The sequence below is a fragment of the Ascaphus truei genome, chromosome 17 (assembly GCF_040206685.1).
Source record: "Ascaphus truei isolate aAscTru1 chromosome 17, aAscTru1.hap1, whole genome shotgun sequence".
Lineage (NCBI taxonomy): Eukaryota > Metazoa > Chordata > Amphibia > Anura > Ascaphidae > Ascaphus > Ascaphus truei.
In genome coordinates, this window is record NC_134499.1 from 28,350,995 (window position 1) to 28,363,286 (window position 12,292).

At 48.4% G+C, this 12,292-nt stretch overlaps 3 protein-coding genes across 13 annotated transcripts in view; 1 reads left to right on the forward strand and 2 right to left on the reverse strand.

The window, feature by feature from the left end:
• Positions 1-912, reverse strand: part of NDUFAF3 (NADH:ubiquinone oxidoreductase complex assembly factor 3) — a 49,884-nt gene extending 48,972 nt beyond the window's left edge. The window contains exon 1 of one of the 8 annotated variants that reach the window (XM_075574498.1): positions 85-448. The gene's annotated coding sequence lies outside the window, so the exon portion shown is untranslated. Of the gene's footprint in view, positions 493-809 lie in introns of those variants that run through there. The other 7 variants (XM_075574495.1, XM_075574493.1, XM_075574496.1 and 4 more) reach the window with 7 other exon arrangements.
• On the forward strand, positions 163-9,933 carry DALRD3 (DALR anticodon binding domain containing 3). The gene is made up of 13 exons (XM_075574500.1): positions 163-436; positions 1,111-1,418; positions 2,338-2,630; positions 3,301-3,359; positions 3,643-3,762; positions 4,593-4,663; positions 5,306-5,364; positions 5,985-6,067; positions 6,529-6,652; positions 6,732-6,790; positions 7,546-7,659; positions 8,921-8,989; positions 9,131-9,933. The coding sequence occupies exons 1-13, from the start codon at positions 242-244 to the stop codon at positions 9,248-9,250; spliced, it is 1,674 nt and encodes a 557-aa protein (XP_075430615.1). The 5' UTR covers positions 163-241; the 3' UTR covers positions 9,251-9,933.
• The window catches only part of WDR6 (WD repeat domain 6), a 21,388-nt gene continuing 18,904 nt past the window's right edge, over positions 9,809-12,292 (reverse strand). For all 4 annotated transcript variants that reach the window (XM_075574472.1, XM_075574470.1, XM_075574473.1 and 1 more), the window contains exons 8-9: positions 11,501-11,609; positions 9,809-10,580 (exon numbers count right to left, since the gene is read on the reverse strand). The gene's annotated coding sequence lies outside the window, so the exon portion shown is untranslated. The remainder of the gene's footprint in view (positions 10,581-11,500; positions 11,610-12,292) is intronic.

The following is a 12,292-nucleotide window of genomic DNA, read 5'->3' on the forward strand; positions in this document are numbered from 1 at the left end:
CTTTGTATGTGCCCAGTGTTGCAAAGTCTATACAGCTACAGTAATCTTAGACTTACTTACAGGTATATAAAAAAATATGCGAACCTGCCACAACCAACATGGCGGCCACAACAAAACATTCTCTGATGTCACATCCTGTTCCGCCAATGAGAGTGGTGATACACCGAGTCCGTGACCAAACCTTTCCCCAGGGTGCTGCTGGTGCAGCAGGAAAGTTCCGCGTCCCGCGCTGCTTGTCACCATGGAGACTGGACGCTGCGGCCCGGGGCCTGTGCGGATCTCGGAGGCCCTAAAGATCCTGGGCGAGGCGGTGCGAGAGCGGGGCTCTGGGGCGCCCCCTGCCGTCTGGTTCAAGGAGAGCAGCCCCAGGAACTTGAGGAGCAGAGACTTCCTAGTGCCCAGGGGGGCCCTGAGGAAATCCTTCCCGGCTGGGGAGGTGCAGTATAGGGCCTGGGGGGCAGCACAGGGGGAGAGGGAAGGGGCAGCACAGGGGGAAGGGGAGGGGGCAGCACAGGGGGAAGGGGAGGGGGCAGCACAGGGGGAGGGGGAGGGGGCAGCACAGGGGGAGGGGGAGGGGGCAGGGGAAGGGGCAGCACAGGGGGAGGGGGAGGGGGAGGGGGCAGGGGAAGGGGCAGCACAGGGGGAGACCTGGGGGTACTGGGCAAGGAGATAAAGGAGGAACTGTAAGATTTGACACACGCACACTATATATATAATATCACACATACATACACATACACGCCCCCCCCCCCTGTTATCATACACACTAAAGCAGAAATGTGCAAACTTTAAGCCACACACCCCCTTACCTGCTCTCTAGCATCTCCTCCTCTGCGATATTGCGTTGTCATGGCAACACGTCACCATTTGACGTCCGCTGCGTTGTCATGGCAAATGCGTCTTCGCTATCAGAAGATGCAGGAGGAGGAGAAGCTGGAGAGAAAGTAAGAGGCAGTTACAGAGGCCCCGCGCTCTCCCCCGGCAATGTTTAAATGTTGTGGCAAAGAGCGCGGGGCCTCTGTAAGCATGAGGCTCGGTTTGGAGCCCTCCATAGAAAATGTTGCACCCCCCCTGCACTAAAGGATGATGACCATCATTTTATACCTTTAGGTTCCTGATGACCTCATACATAAGTTGATGTCATTACAAATCCCAGAAGTACCCATTATTCAAAGCTGCCTGCAGAATGAAGCCGGACTTATTATTCAGCTGGACAGACCTGCTGTATTCCAGAGGGTTCTCACAGACTTCTCTCCGTACTCCGAGCCTTCGCCCTTAGCCTCAGACAGTGAGCAGCGAGTTGTTGTTCTGAACTGCGCTCCGCTGCACGGCTGTGAGAATCTGGGCACCTTCAAACTGAGCCATTTGAGAACTGTCTTGGTTGCAGATCACCTGGCTGCAGTGCTCAGAAAGAGCGGGTCAGTGAATCCCCAACCTGCAGATTTGTTGTATTCACTTATAAAAAAAAGTCATAGGTTCATCACCCTCCAGTGTGGAAGTCTGGACAGGAAGTGTTGTACATTCCCATATACAGGGAAAGATGTTAATCACATTTTAATGCTTTTGTGTTCTACATCAGGGGTGCTCAAGTCCAGTCATCAAGCCCCCCCACCCCCCCACCCCCCAACAGGTCAGGTTTTCAGGATATCCCAGCTTCAGCAGGGGTATCGCCATCAGTACTTGCTTCAGCACGGGTGGCTCAATCAGTCTGTGCTTCAGCACAGGTAGCTCAATCAGAGGCGCAGTCTTCGACTGAGCCTCTGATTGAGCCACCTGTGCTGAAGCTGGGATATCCTGAAAACCTGACCTGGTGGGGGGGGGGGGGGGGTCTTGAGGACTACAGTTGTGCACCCCTGTTCTACATCATGGTAATGTACATATATGGAATCACAAAGCTGTCAAAGCTTACAATAGCACCATATGTGAGGTATATATCAGCAGTGATTGGATTAACCCTTTTTCTGCCAAGAATTGCAAAGCAAAGCCTATCTGGTGTGAAATAGCTTCTTCTTCTTTTTTTTTTTTTTTTTTTTGCCACGTCCGCTTCTGTTTCTATCATTCATAAACCGTTTTCTGCCACAAGGGTTAAAGCAGAGGTGGCCAATTCCAGCCCTCAAGGGCCACCAATAGACCAGTTATTAGGGATATCCCTGCTTCAGCAGAGGTGGCTCAATTAGTTGCTCAGTCATTCTGATTGAGCCACCTGTGCTGAAGCAGGGATACCCCTAAAACCTGACCTGTTGGTGGCCTTTGAGGACTGGAGTTGGCCACCCGTGGGTTAAAGGGTTGATACACAATGTAATACCCATCTTAAACCTGCATGTCGCTCTCTTTCAGGGTACAAGTCCATCTGATGCCTGCAGTGCATAGTCAGGAGGTTAAACATTTTCTGCACCAGTTGAAGGTCTCGTGGCCCTTCGTATCGGCGGCACCGGCGGTCCAGGAGACCGTTTCGGCATTCGGGCAGCACCTGAAGGAGTGGGTTCATGCCGACAAGAGCGACGCGGACAGTCATCCGCCACGGGAGGAGCCACTGCCACCCGTCCTCTATAACGTGCGCTTGAGACACTTTGCGGAGAAGCAGCGCTTGAGCCTGGAGGGATACGACCCGAATCTGGACGTCTTCCTCGGTAACCGACATCAGATCAGCTGACAATCAGCATATCCCTGTTCACACCGCAGCAGACTCCTTCCCTCTTGCAAACATAAACTTAAGTGGGACATTAAGGAGAAATCTGATCAACACTGCTGATTTTAACTTAAATACGGATTGAATGACGCTTTAACACTTTCACTGCCAGAAGGGCTATCAACAGATTGCTTAGAAAAGTTGTTGTTTGAATGTATATTTTTATTTATATCGCGCCCACAGTGTGTTCAGCGCTTTACCACGACAATACAGTACAGGGAATTATAATACAATAAGGGCAACAAAGTCAGACAATAGGAAAGGAAATCTCTGCCCCACAGAGCTTACAATCGGAGTTAAAGAGCATGCTTAAAAGCCCTTATCATGGCATGCTCACACCTGTATCAGAGGTTCCCCCAGCATTGACTGCTGATCTCCCTGCTCATTCCCCATAGGCACGGTTTAAACGCACACAGCAGCTGGACACTGGATATTTGTGGCGGAATTTGGAATTAAAAACAAAAATGACTGTATATTTGTTCCATATATCATATGTAAGAGCAGTATGCATACACTGGGTCCGATGAGCTTGTTGCAGGTCACCTAGGAAAAGCTGCACAGATAATGGGGAAAGTATCTCCGAAAATCTAAAAACGTGCCCTTCATTTTAGTGAGTGAGGAGAACCTGAGACAAGTGGCGGAGCTGCAAACGGCCGTCCAGCAAAGCCTGGTAAGTACCCGCTGCTCCCACAAGTACCTGCTGCTCTGACATGTACCCACTGCACCCAAAAGTCTCCACCACTCTGTTCCCAAAGCATTTTACTACCCAGCTGTAGAGTGTCCGGGGAATATGCGGATGGTCTCCCCTTTTTATGAATGCCAGTGGTGTTCTGGGGGCATATTTACTAAGCGGGGCTAAGCCATAAGACACCTTTGCAGCCCATTCACTTCAATTGGCATCACGGGATAGCACAGCTTAGTCCACACGGCCCTTTGTTTCCTTGTGCACCCAGGACGCGGAGGCGCAGTGCACGGTGCTGCACGTGGTGAGCTGCGAGGAGGAGTTTCACCAGCAGAAGCTGGACCTGCTCTGGAGAATGTTGGACTGCAGGGCGCGCCGGGCGGTCTCACAGGTTCTAAGCAGCCCGTCTTAGTTTAGATGTGTAATCAAACAACTTGTACGTTCTGGCCTGATACCACGTCAGTGCCAGTGGGGCGCGGGCTGGCAGACCCCATTGACTCTGAGCTCATTGGGGACGACGACCTCTTTGCTATTGTCCCGGTTTGTCTTAACACAGGGGTTCTCAACTCCAGTCCTCAAGACCCCCCAATAGATCAGGTTTTCAGAATATCCCTGCTTCAGCACAGGTGGCTCAGTCAAAGACTGAGCCACCTGTGCTGAAGCAGGCTCTTCATCTGAGCCACTTATTGAGCCATATGTGCTGAAGCAGGCTCTTCGACTGAACGACCTGTGCTGAAGCAGGGAAATCCTAAAAACCTGACCTGTTGGGGTGTCTTGAGGACTGGAGTCGAGAACCCCTGAGTTAACAGATCTGTACTCTTTTCTCATACAATGTTATTGTCCTCCCTCCCACATTGTACTGCACTGCGGATTATGTTAGCGCCATGCAAATAAGACAATAATAAGACTATCAGTCACTATCAGGGTAATACAGTAATATAGTCACGTGACATAATGCACATTCAACGGGCCAGTCTAATTCTGGTTAGACTTGTGCTTTTGGTCATAGTACTACTACCCGTCACTATATAATATACAGTAGTATGACTAAGAAGTGTCGGGATAATACAGGGCATATGGTCTGTAGAAAAAGTCACCTTTCAACTCGCTTCCTCTTTCTACCAAGTACTTTTTTCCCCTCTGGTCTTATAATCTGCTCAGATATTTGAGCCACAAGTTCCTATCTGTATTCCTCATTGTACAGCGCTTCCTCTATTTCAGAAGCATCTTGTCTGCGCACCAGTGAAAGTCCTGAACTCCTCTTCCCCCGTCAGCTGCACCCAATACTTTCAGTAAGAAGTCCACAATGTGCTTACTAAATGGGGAGGGGGGGAGTTAATAATTCATTATTATGTGGATATCATCAATACGCACACAGTGGACCATATGTATTAAGCCAGGGGTGCTCAACTCAAGTCCTCAAGACCCCCCCCAACAGGTCAGGTTTTCAAGGTATCCCAACTTTCAGCACAGGTGGCTCAATCAGTGGCTCCCTGCGTCAGCACAGGTGGTGTCTCAGTCTTTGAGCCATGTGTGCGCTGAAGCTGGGATATCCTGAAGACCTGTTGGGGGGGGGGGGGGGAGTCTTGAGAACTGGAGTTGAGAACCTCTGTAATAAGCCAATGGTGGTGCATTGGTGGGACGTAACAATTGCACCATATATATTAAAGTAATTGAAATCAATAGGATTTGTTGTTTTTTCCCCCTACGTCTGGAGCAACATTTGTGTCCCCCAAATGTCTCCACTTTTGCCTTGGTACATATTCCCCAGTGTGAGGAGAGCTCACTTCCCCAATGGAATAACTTCTAATCTAGAATAGTGCCCCCACTTCCAGGCGTTAGGAAGTGCACGGGCATCTATTCACAAGTGGATTTCCTGTGTATCGCAATGTTTTGTATTCGGCGTTGAAAGCGATTTTTCTCTTCTCCTGCAGCCTTCGGAAGTCACAGATGCACGAGGCCTCCGCCATGAAGTATGGAGATCTCGTTCAAGGTTCCGTAACCCGGCCCTTTCTCTCTCGTTCCTACGTATGCGAGTGTTGTGTGCGCCAGTTTAAATGAATGGATAACCACTAATAATTTAATGCAGGTGGGACAACTACAATCCTCATGGGCCACCAACAGGTCGGATTTTAAGGATATCCCTGCTTCAGCACAGGTGGCTCAATCAACGACTGAGCCGCTGATTGAGCCCCCAATGCTGAAGCAGGGATATCCTTAAAACCTGACCTGTTGGTGGCCCTTGAGGACTGGACTTGGCCACTCCTGCTCTAGTGGCTATTTTACAGTGTGGTCACAGTGCTGAGCGCTGCACATGCAGTAATTGGTCTTTGTATTCAAAGCACGCCTGGCTTCACTTGTATAGCTGAAAGCAGTGTGTACCTCTTTAAATGACGTTCCCTGTGTGTATTCTATTGCAGAGTTTTCAGTTTTCAAGCGCCAGCAGTTGGCTTACAGTGTCCTGAGATCCATGCAACATGCTGGGCCAGAATTACTAAACAATGCTAAGCCTCGGTTCACCTTAACGCCCATTCACTTAAATAGGCCAACATGCGCGCTAGTGTTTAGCATCGTTTAGTGAACCTGGGCCATTGTATTCTGTTTCCTGTCTAGATCACAGCTGGGGGGAAATTATTAACTTCTTAACGTCGGCAGCCATCAAGTTTGAGATGCTGGCCACTGCTCACCGCTGCCAGGTAATGACTGAGCAGATACGGTGCATCTGGGGGGGAGGGTGGGGGACGTACGTGTGTACGTAAGTGTGCACTGGTGACCAAATCCACGATGGATTCCCAGACAGAAGTCTATGTCAATGGTCTAACTTGATAGTCGCATGTACACAATTAGAACCATTCCCATAAAAATATATAAACTTGCTGGAAGTAGATTAACTCTGTTTAAATATATTAAAATACAGTAATAACATGTTAAAGGCCTTCATTGTTTTAACATTTATTTTATATAACGCCCTTATCGAGGGTGTTGTAGGCACAAGGAGATAAAGCGACTTGCTCAATGTCACACTGGGGTTGAACCTGGTTCCCCTGGTTAATCACTGAGACGCTCCTTCTCCCACATTGATACACACACACTGCTGGATTCTTTGGTCCAGATTTACTAAATGCTGCTACGCCTTCTCTCTCCGTATCACACTCAGGTGACCCTGGACTTAGAAGATGCCAAGATTACTACCAAAGGGACAAAAAGTGGCGCGTTTGTTATGTATAACTGTGCTCGCCTGGCTACACTGTTTGAGAGCTACAACTGCGCTGTCAGACGAGGTTAGACTTCCCGTCAACTTCAGTGGGATAACCGTGCCAGGTAACAAGGTGTTCTAACAACATATATACTGTCTTTCAGGTTTGTATCCAGCGTTTCCTGCAGCAGGAGAAATAAACTATAAAACCCTGAGGGAAGAGGTAAGATTCGCCTTAGTACAGGTTTCATTTCTAGACTGCGGGAGGTGAAGGTGTCCCAGTTGTATACACAAGTCTGTGTTTTTGAATAGAGATTCCTAATCTGTCTGATCTTGAGACAAATCACAGTCACTCCTGAAACGTTGGAACGTCAATGTTCCCTTGTCCGCTTTAGATGTTTCTATACAGCCAGAATTGTGCTCCCAGTATGTCATTGCAAAGCTTTTGGAAAGTGCAAGTTGCTGTAGATATGCAAGATGTGATGATTGTTATGGATTAGTGGCTGGCATGTCCCAAGGATGACACAAAACGGCATAGTGTTATAATAACACAATATAGAGCGTTTCTGGTCAAAATCGTTCCAACTTGATCAGCGCATTGTTAGTTAAACCACCTTTATGTTGCAGTTCCCTATAGAACAGAGATGGGCAACTCCAGTCCTCAAGGGCCACCAACAGGTCAGGTTTTCAGGATACCCCTGCGTCAGCACAGGTGGCTGCCTTCGAATGAGCAACCTGTGCTGAAGCAGGGATATCCTGAAAACCTGACCTGTTTGTTGGTGGCCCTTGAGGACTGGAATTGCCCACCCCTGCTCTGGACTAAAAGATTTAAACAGAACAGAAGCTGAAATAACAGATCACATTCTGTTTTGGTTTCTTCCCATCTCTCTCCGGGATAATTTGAGGAAAAATAGCATTAATCTCAGTCTTTATCCTGCTGATACACAGCCAGATCACTTCTTCTGTTTCCTCACACAGGGAGAATGGTTCCTTCTGTTTAATTACATCATCCCGTTCCCAGAGGTCCTCACCCAGTCTGCACAGATCTCACTCACTTCTCCGGGGATCCGAGCGGCAGCCAACACCGAGGCGGTAAGAGACCCCCTCCCCCTGTGTAAACAGTATCCCCAGGCACTCTGCAGGGCAGGTTACCCCGTGGCTGCACTTGCCTTGGGAGTAGATATAACTATGCGTGTTGCCTGCTGAGAATCAACGTACTCACAATAACGCAAAGGGAGAAGCGCGTCCAAAACTAAACTATAAAGCCGTAAAAATGAAATATCGGCTGGCTCAGCAATCCAGAAGCAACTCTGCCTACATGTGCCGTACCAGGACCCCGTAACCAAATGTAAGATCAGATACAATCAGTGTATCATTTATTACATCAGCAATGTTTCAGGGACAAGCGCCCCTTGCAGGAAACTTCAGGGGGTTTCAGACTTGAAGTCTGGTGTTATCAATCCCCAGAACTCTGGGCCATATTATGAAGCGGTGCCAAGACCAAGGGCTCCCTATTCTTTAGCACTGTTTAGTAAATATGGGCTTTCATTTCCAGTGAAGAAGCGGCTTCTGGCTCATTTCCTTACAAGCTCTATCCCCACGCATATACAATAATACCTACACGCATACACAATACATACAATAAACATGAGGCGGAACTAGGTGTTTTTGCACCCGGGACAAGTTCCGCCAACAGAACCCCCCCCCCCCCCCCCACACACACTGACAGACCCTGAAGCACACCCCGCACACTGACACACAAACACAGCATACCTTCACCCACCAGCACAAAGTAACTCCTCCCCCAGAAGTCATGGTGAGCAGGGGCAGGCAGAGCCCTGTAGCTCTCTGCCTCCATCTCGCCCCCCACCTCTGCCACCCGCTCTCTCTGCTCCCCCCCTCACTGACCTGCAGCCAGTCACAGCGCCCCCTGCTTTGATGCTGTGATGGCTGCAGCACTGACTGAGGTTAAGACTTCGCCAGGCGGAATTTCTGCACCCAGGGCAGCTGGCACACATCTCTTCCCACCTCCCCCCCCCCCCCCCGTTGCACCTCTGAGTACACACACATACACAATAACACATACACAGTAGACTTCTGGCTTTGGCCACCTTTATAAAAAGGGTACAAAACGCTAAAGATCCCCACGTCTTGGGAAACATTGTAAGCGCTGTGCTCAGAACGTGCCTCTCGCTGGTGTAAAAGGGCCCGTGTCAGATTATTATAGGAGCATTGTCACCATTTGGGTCATTCAAAAAAAAAGGGGGGGGGGTATCTTTTTCATGTGTGACTCCGCACGATGATGTATCGTCGTTCTGTTTTCTAATCGCGACGTTCTGCGCCTCTGTTCCAGGTTTGCAAATTCCTCGTTAACCTGAGCATGGACTTCAGTTCTTACTATAACAGGGTTCACATTCTCGGGGTAAGTCTAAATGTGGCCAGAGAAATACAATGAATTAATATCACACGTCCAAGTTCATCTACTCGTGTCTGACCCTGCGATGCCCTCCGTGTAGAAGGGATCTCTAAGTGTGTCGCTGCTTGTGCCATGTTAACCCCTCAGGAGCCGCTGCCACACCTGTTCGGTCAGATGTTTGCCCGGCTGCAGCTGATGAAAGCCGTCCATAGCGTCCTGCACGCCGCACTGGACACACTGCACATCCCGCCTCTGACACAGATCTGAGACCGCTGCCAGACACCCTGGGGACAGTACTCTCAGGACATGTTGCATGTAAGGGGTTAATATGTCTTACATGGCAGCAAAATGCATCAGTGACTGTAATATGTAAATAATATAATTAGCAGAAGGAAATAAATCATGGAGGGGGGGGGAAAGAAACTTTGAGCAATGTGAAATGTGCCAAACCCCCCGTCCCCCCCATAAATGTTCTGGATATGTTTACATACAAGGGGATGTTATAACACGCTGATTACCCATTTAGAGAAGTGAATGGATGTGAGATAGCGGGGAGTTAAATGTTTTAATCCAGGGAAAGTAACAGGTTTTGCATGCGGGAATCACATCTTAGAAACTGGAAACTCGTTTTGCATTAATAAACATATTGTTCAGATGTAACTCAATATGTAGAAGAAAATGCATGGTCATCCATTAACTTATTGGGTGTTCGAGGTACCCGCAGTCCAGCAATGAATGGGTTAAATAAATGCACCGTTACACTTAAGGTATTTAACTAAATCAAATGTTTTTATTGTTTATACATTCCAGATAATTATTTTTGTAAACCCCCCCCCCTTATTACCACAAAAATATTTACATATTGCAATGTATAATAGTACTCTTATTGATGTATAGCCTTGCATGCAAATAGAATAATCTCCAGTGTATGTAAAGGTTTGAACTATTTAGTGTGTGGTATCTGCCTCTGATTAGGGAACCCTTTAGGGATGCGTGGCTGACCCAAGAACACCTAGGAACCAGTTGAAAAACACTGCTCTAATACCTATTAAACTGTTTGCACAGCCGGGTCCCAAGGAACCAATGCATCTTTAATAATGCAGCTGCCTCATTGTCACGTACACCAGTCTCTGCCGCTGGAGCCAGTGCTGCTGGCTTTGGTGCTCCGGCAACTCAAAGAACGAGAACGTGAAACTCCTGCTGAAGCTGAGCTCTGTGACCGCAGGAACCGGCGGCAGCCTCATGCCATGGAGTTTATTCATGAAGCGTCTCTTGGTCACACCGGCCCTGCCCCTCTCCTTAGCTTTGCCGCTAGTCTTCTCTCTCAGTAGCTGCAATGTCTGCGCGCTGCAACGCTCCGGGTTACTGGGCTGCGTGTCCCTGGTAGTCGGCAGGAAATCTAGGTGTCCGGTGCACGGCCGGGGAGACGGGTTGCTGCACAGGAGAGCGGTCAGGGAAGTCTCCGAAGGAGAGGGCCTAACCCATGGGGTCATCTCGCCTGCAGAGAAGGCCTTCGACTTCTGCCTTACCCGCTTCGGGGAGGGCTTCAGCGCAGGTGGGCAGTCGGGAAACCTGCAGAGATTCCTGGCCATACCACCTGAATAAGTGAGACCAAATAACATATCCTCGTGATACAGCTTCTCTGATGCTAGATACAGCTTCTCTGATGCTAGATACAGCTTCTCTGATGCTAAGATAGTTTCTGGTCATGTTCAAACAGTAAGGGAAGTCGACTTAAATAATGTACAAATAACAGTCAACCTGTCCGTTTGAGAAATGATTAATACCTCAAATTATGAATAAGCATTTACATGGTTCTCTAGAATAACCGCTGCAGTGTACTCCAGATTCCAAGTGACCTGTACTTGTAAAAATGGAGACCCCTTAACCGACATGTTGCTAAGCTTTTGCTGCTCGGGTTCTTTATATCTCGATTTGAAATACTTGGGAAATGGACAGGTGTAAGTTCTTGTGTTTACATTTTTTATTATTATAAATTATTGTAAAAAGGTGCTAATGCTGTCCAACTTATTTTGTTGTAATGGAAGCGTAGCAGTTAAGAACGGCAGTGACATGTAATATACCTTCTCTCGTACTGTATTAAGATCTAAGGGCTGAATTGAGGGTATGTGACAACCAGTTGAGTGTGCCAAGTCCAGCAGAAACAAAGCTTTGTGCTCAAATCTCTGCAATCGGACACACACCTTTTCATTGAACATTAATGGATGTTGGCACCGCCAACACTTTTCTAGAGTGGCAGGTGTAAGATTAGGATCGATGGCAGCTGGCACAGGCTCAAAGAACTGAACGCCATCAGGGCATCTGGGTAGCACTGCTGGGAGGTGCCCGGTTATGCTTTGGGAATCGCATGTATCCGCAGTTCATTGGATTAAGTTACAGGTCTCAGACACCTGTTATTAGTCTGAAACATGGCGGGTGGCTCTCCGTGCGTTACAGATTAATGCTGCTTTTGTGACATCCCTTCCGAGCCATATGCTCGCCCAATTCAGACCTTACCTGTGTCCCTCCCCACGCCTTTCTTGATTAGCGGTAAAACGGATCTCCTTTCTTTCTGATCCAGCAACTTGGCCATTGCATCTTCTGGGCATCTGCTGCCAGCTGCCGTCTGGTATAAAATGGGAAAAAATAAAGGCAACGTTAAATAAAAGATTAAGATCTTAATAAAATGAGATTAGCCAGTCAGCCCGAGATAACCGAGTGAGCAGCCATCCTAAGTAAAAACTGCACGCGATTATTGTCGGCGTTTCTCTGCAACGACTGCTGAGAGGCTGATCCATGCACCCACTACTGAGTGAGAAAGTACTGCATCCGTTGACCTGAGCTATGAATATGATACCTATCGCAATAATAAGTGTGCATTGCCAAACCCTCCTGTCCATGGATTTCCCCGCAGGCTGAATATGTTGAAGGCCATTTAGATGACAAAAGACACATTACCCATTGCGCACCCTCCGAGTTTGGGGCATATTTATGCTGAATGACGGGGTCTATGCTCCAAAAAATGATGTCTACCTATATGACATTGGGTGAGCAGGTGACAGGTTTGACGAAGCAGTTCCTCCTACTTTTTGAAGCGAAACTTCTTTCGTGCAGTGCCACCCACACAATGTCATGGGGAAAAAACCTGAAAATTGTCACGAAAAAAATTAACAGAAGTGACTGCGCATGTGCAGCAACATTCGCGCACACTCCCCTCCGGAGCACATTACCAGCCAGCGCTGGCAGCTACCTGACCTCCGGTCAAGCTCCAGCTGCCCCGGGGCAGGCAGCTCCACACATGGGTAACGG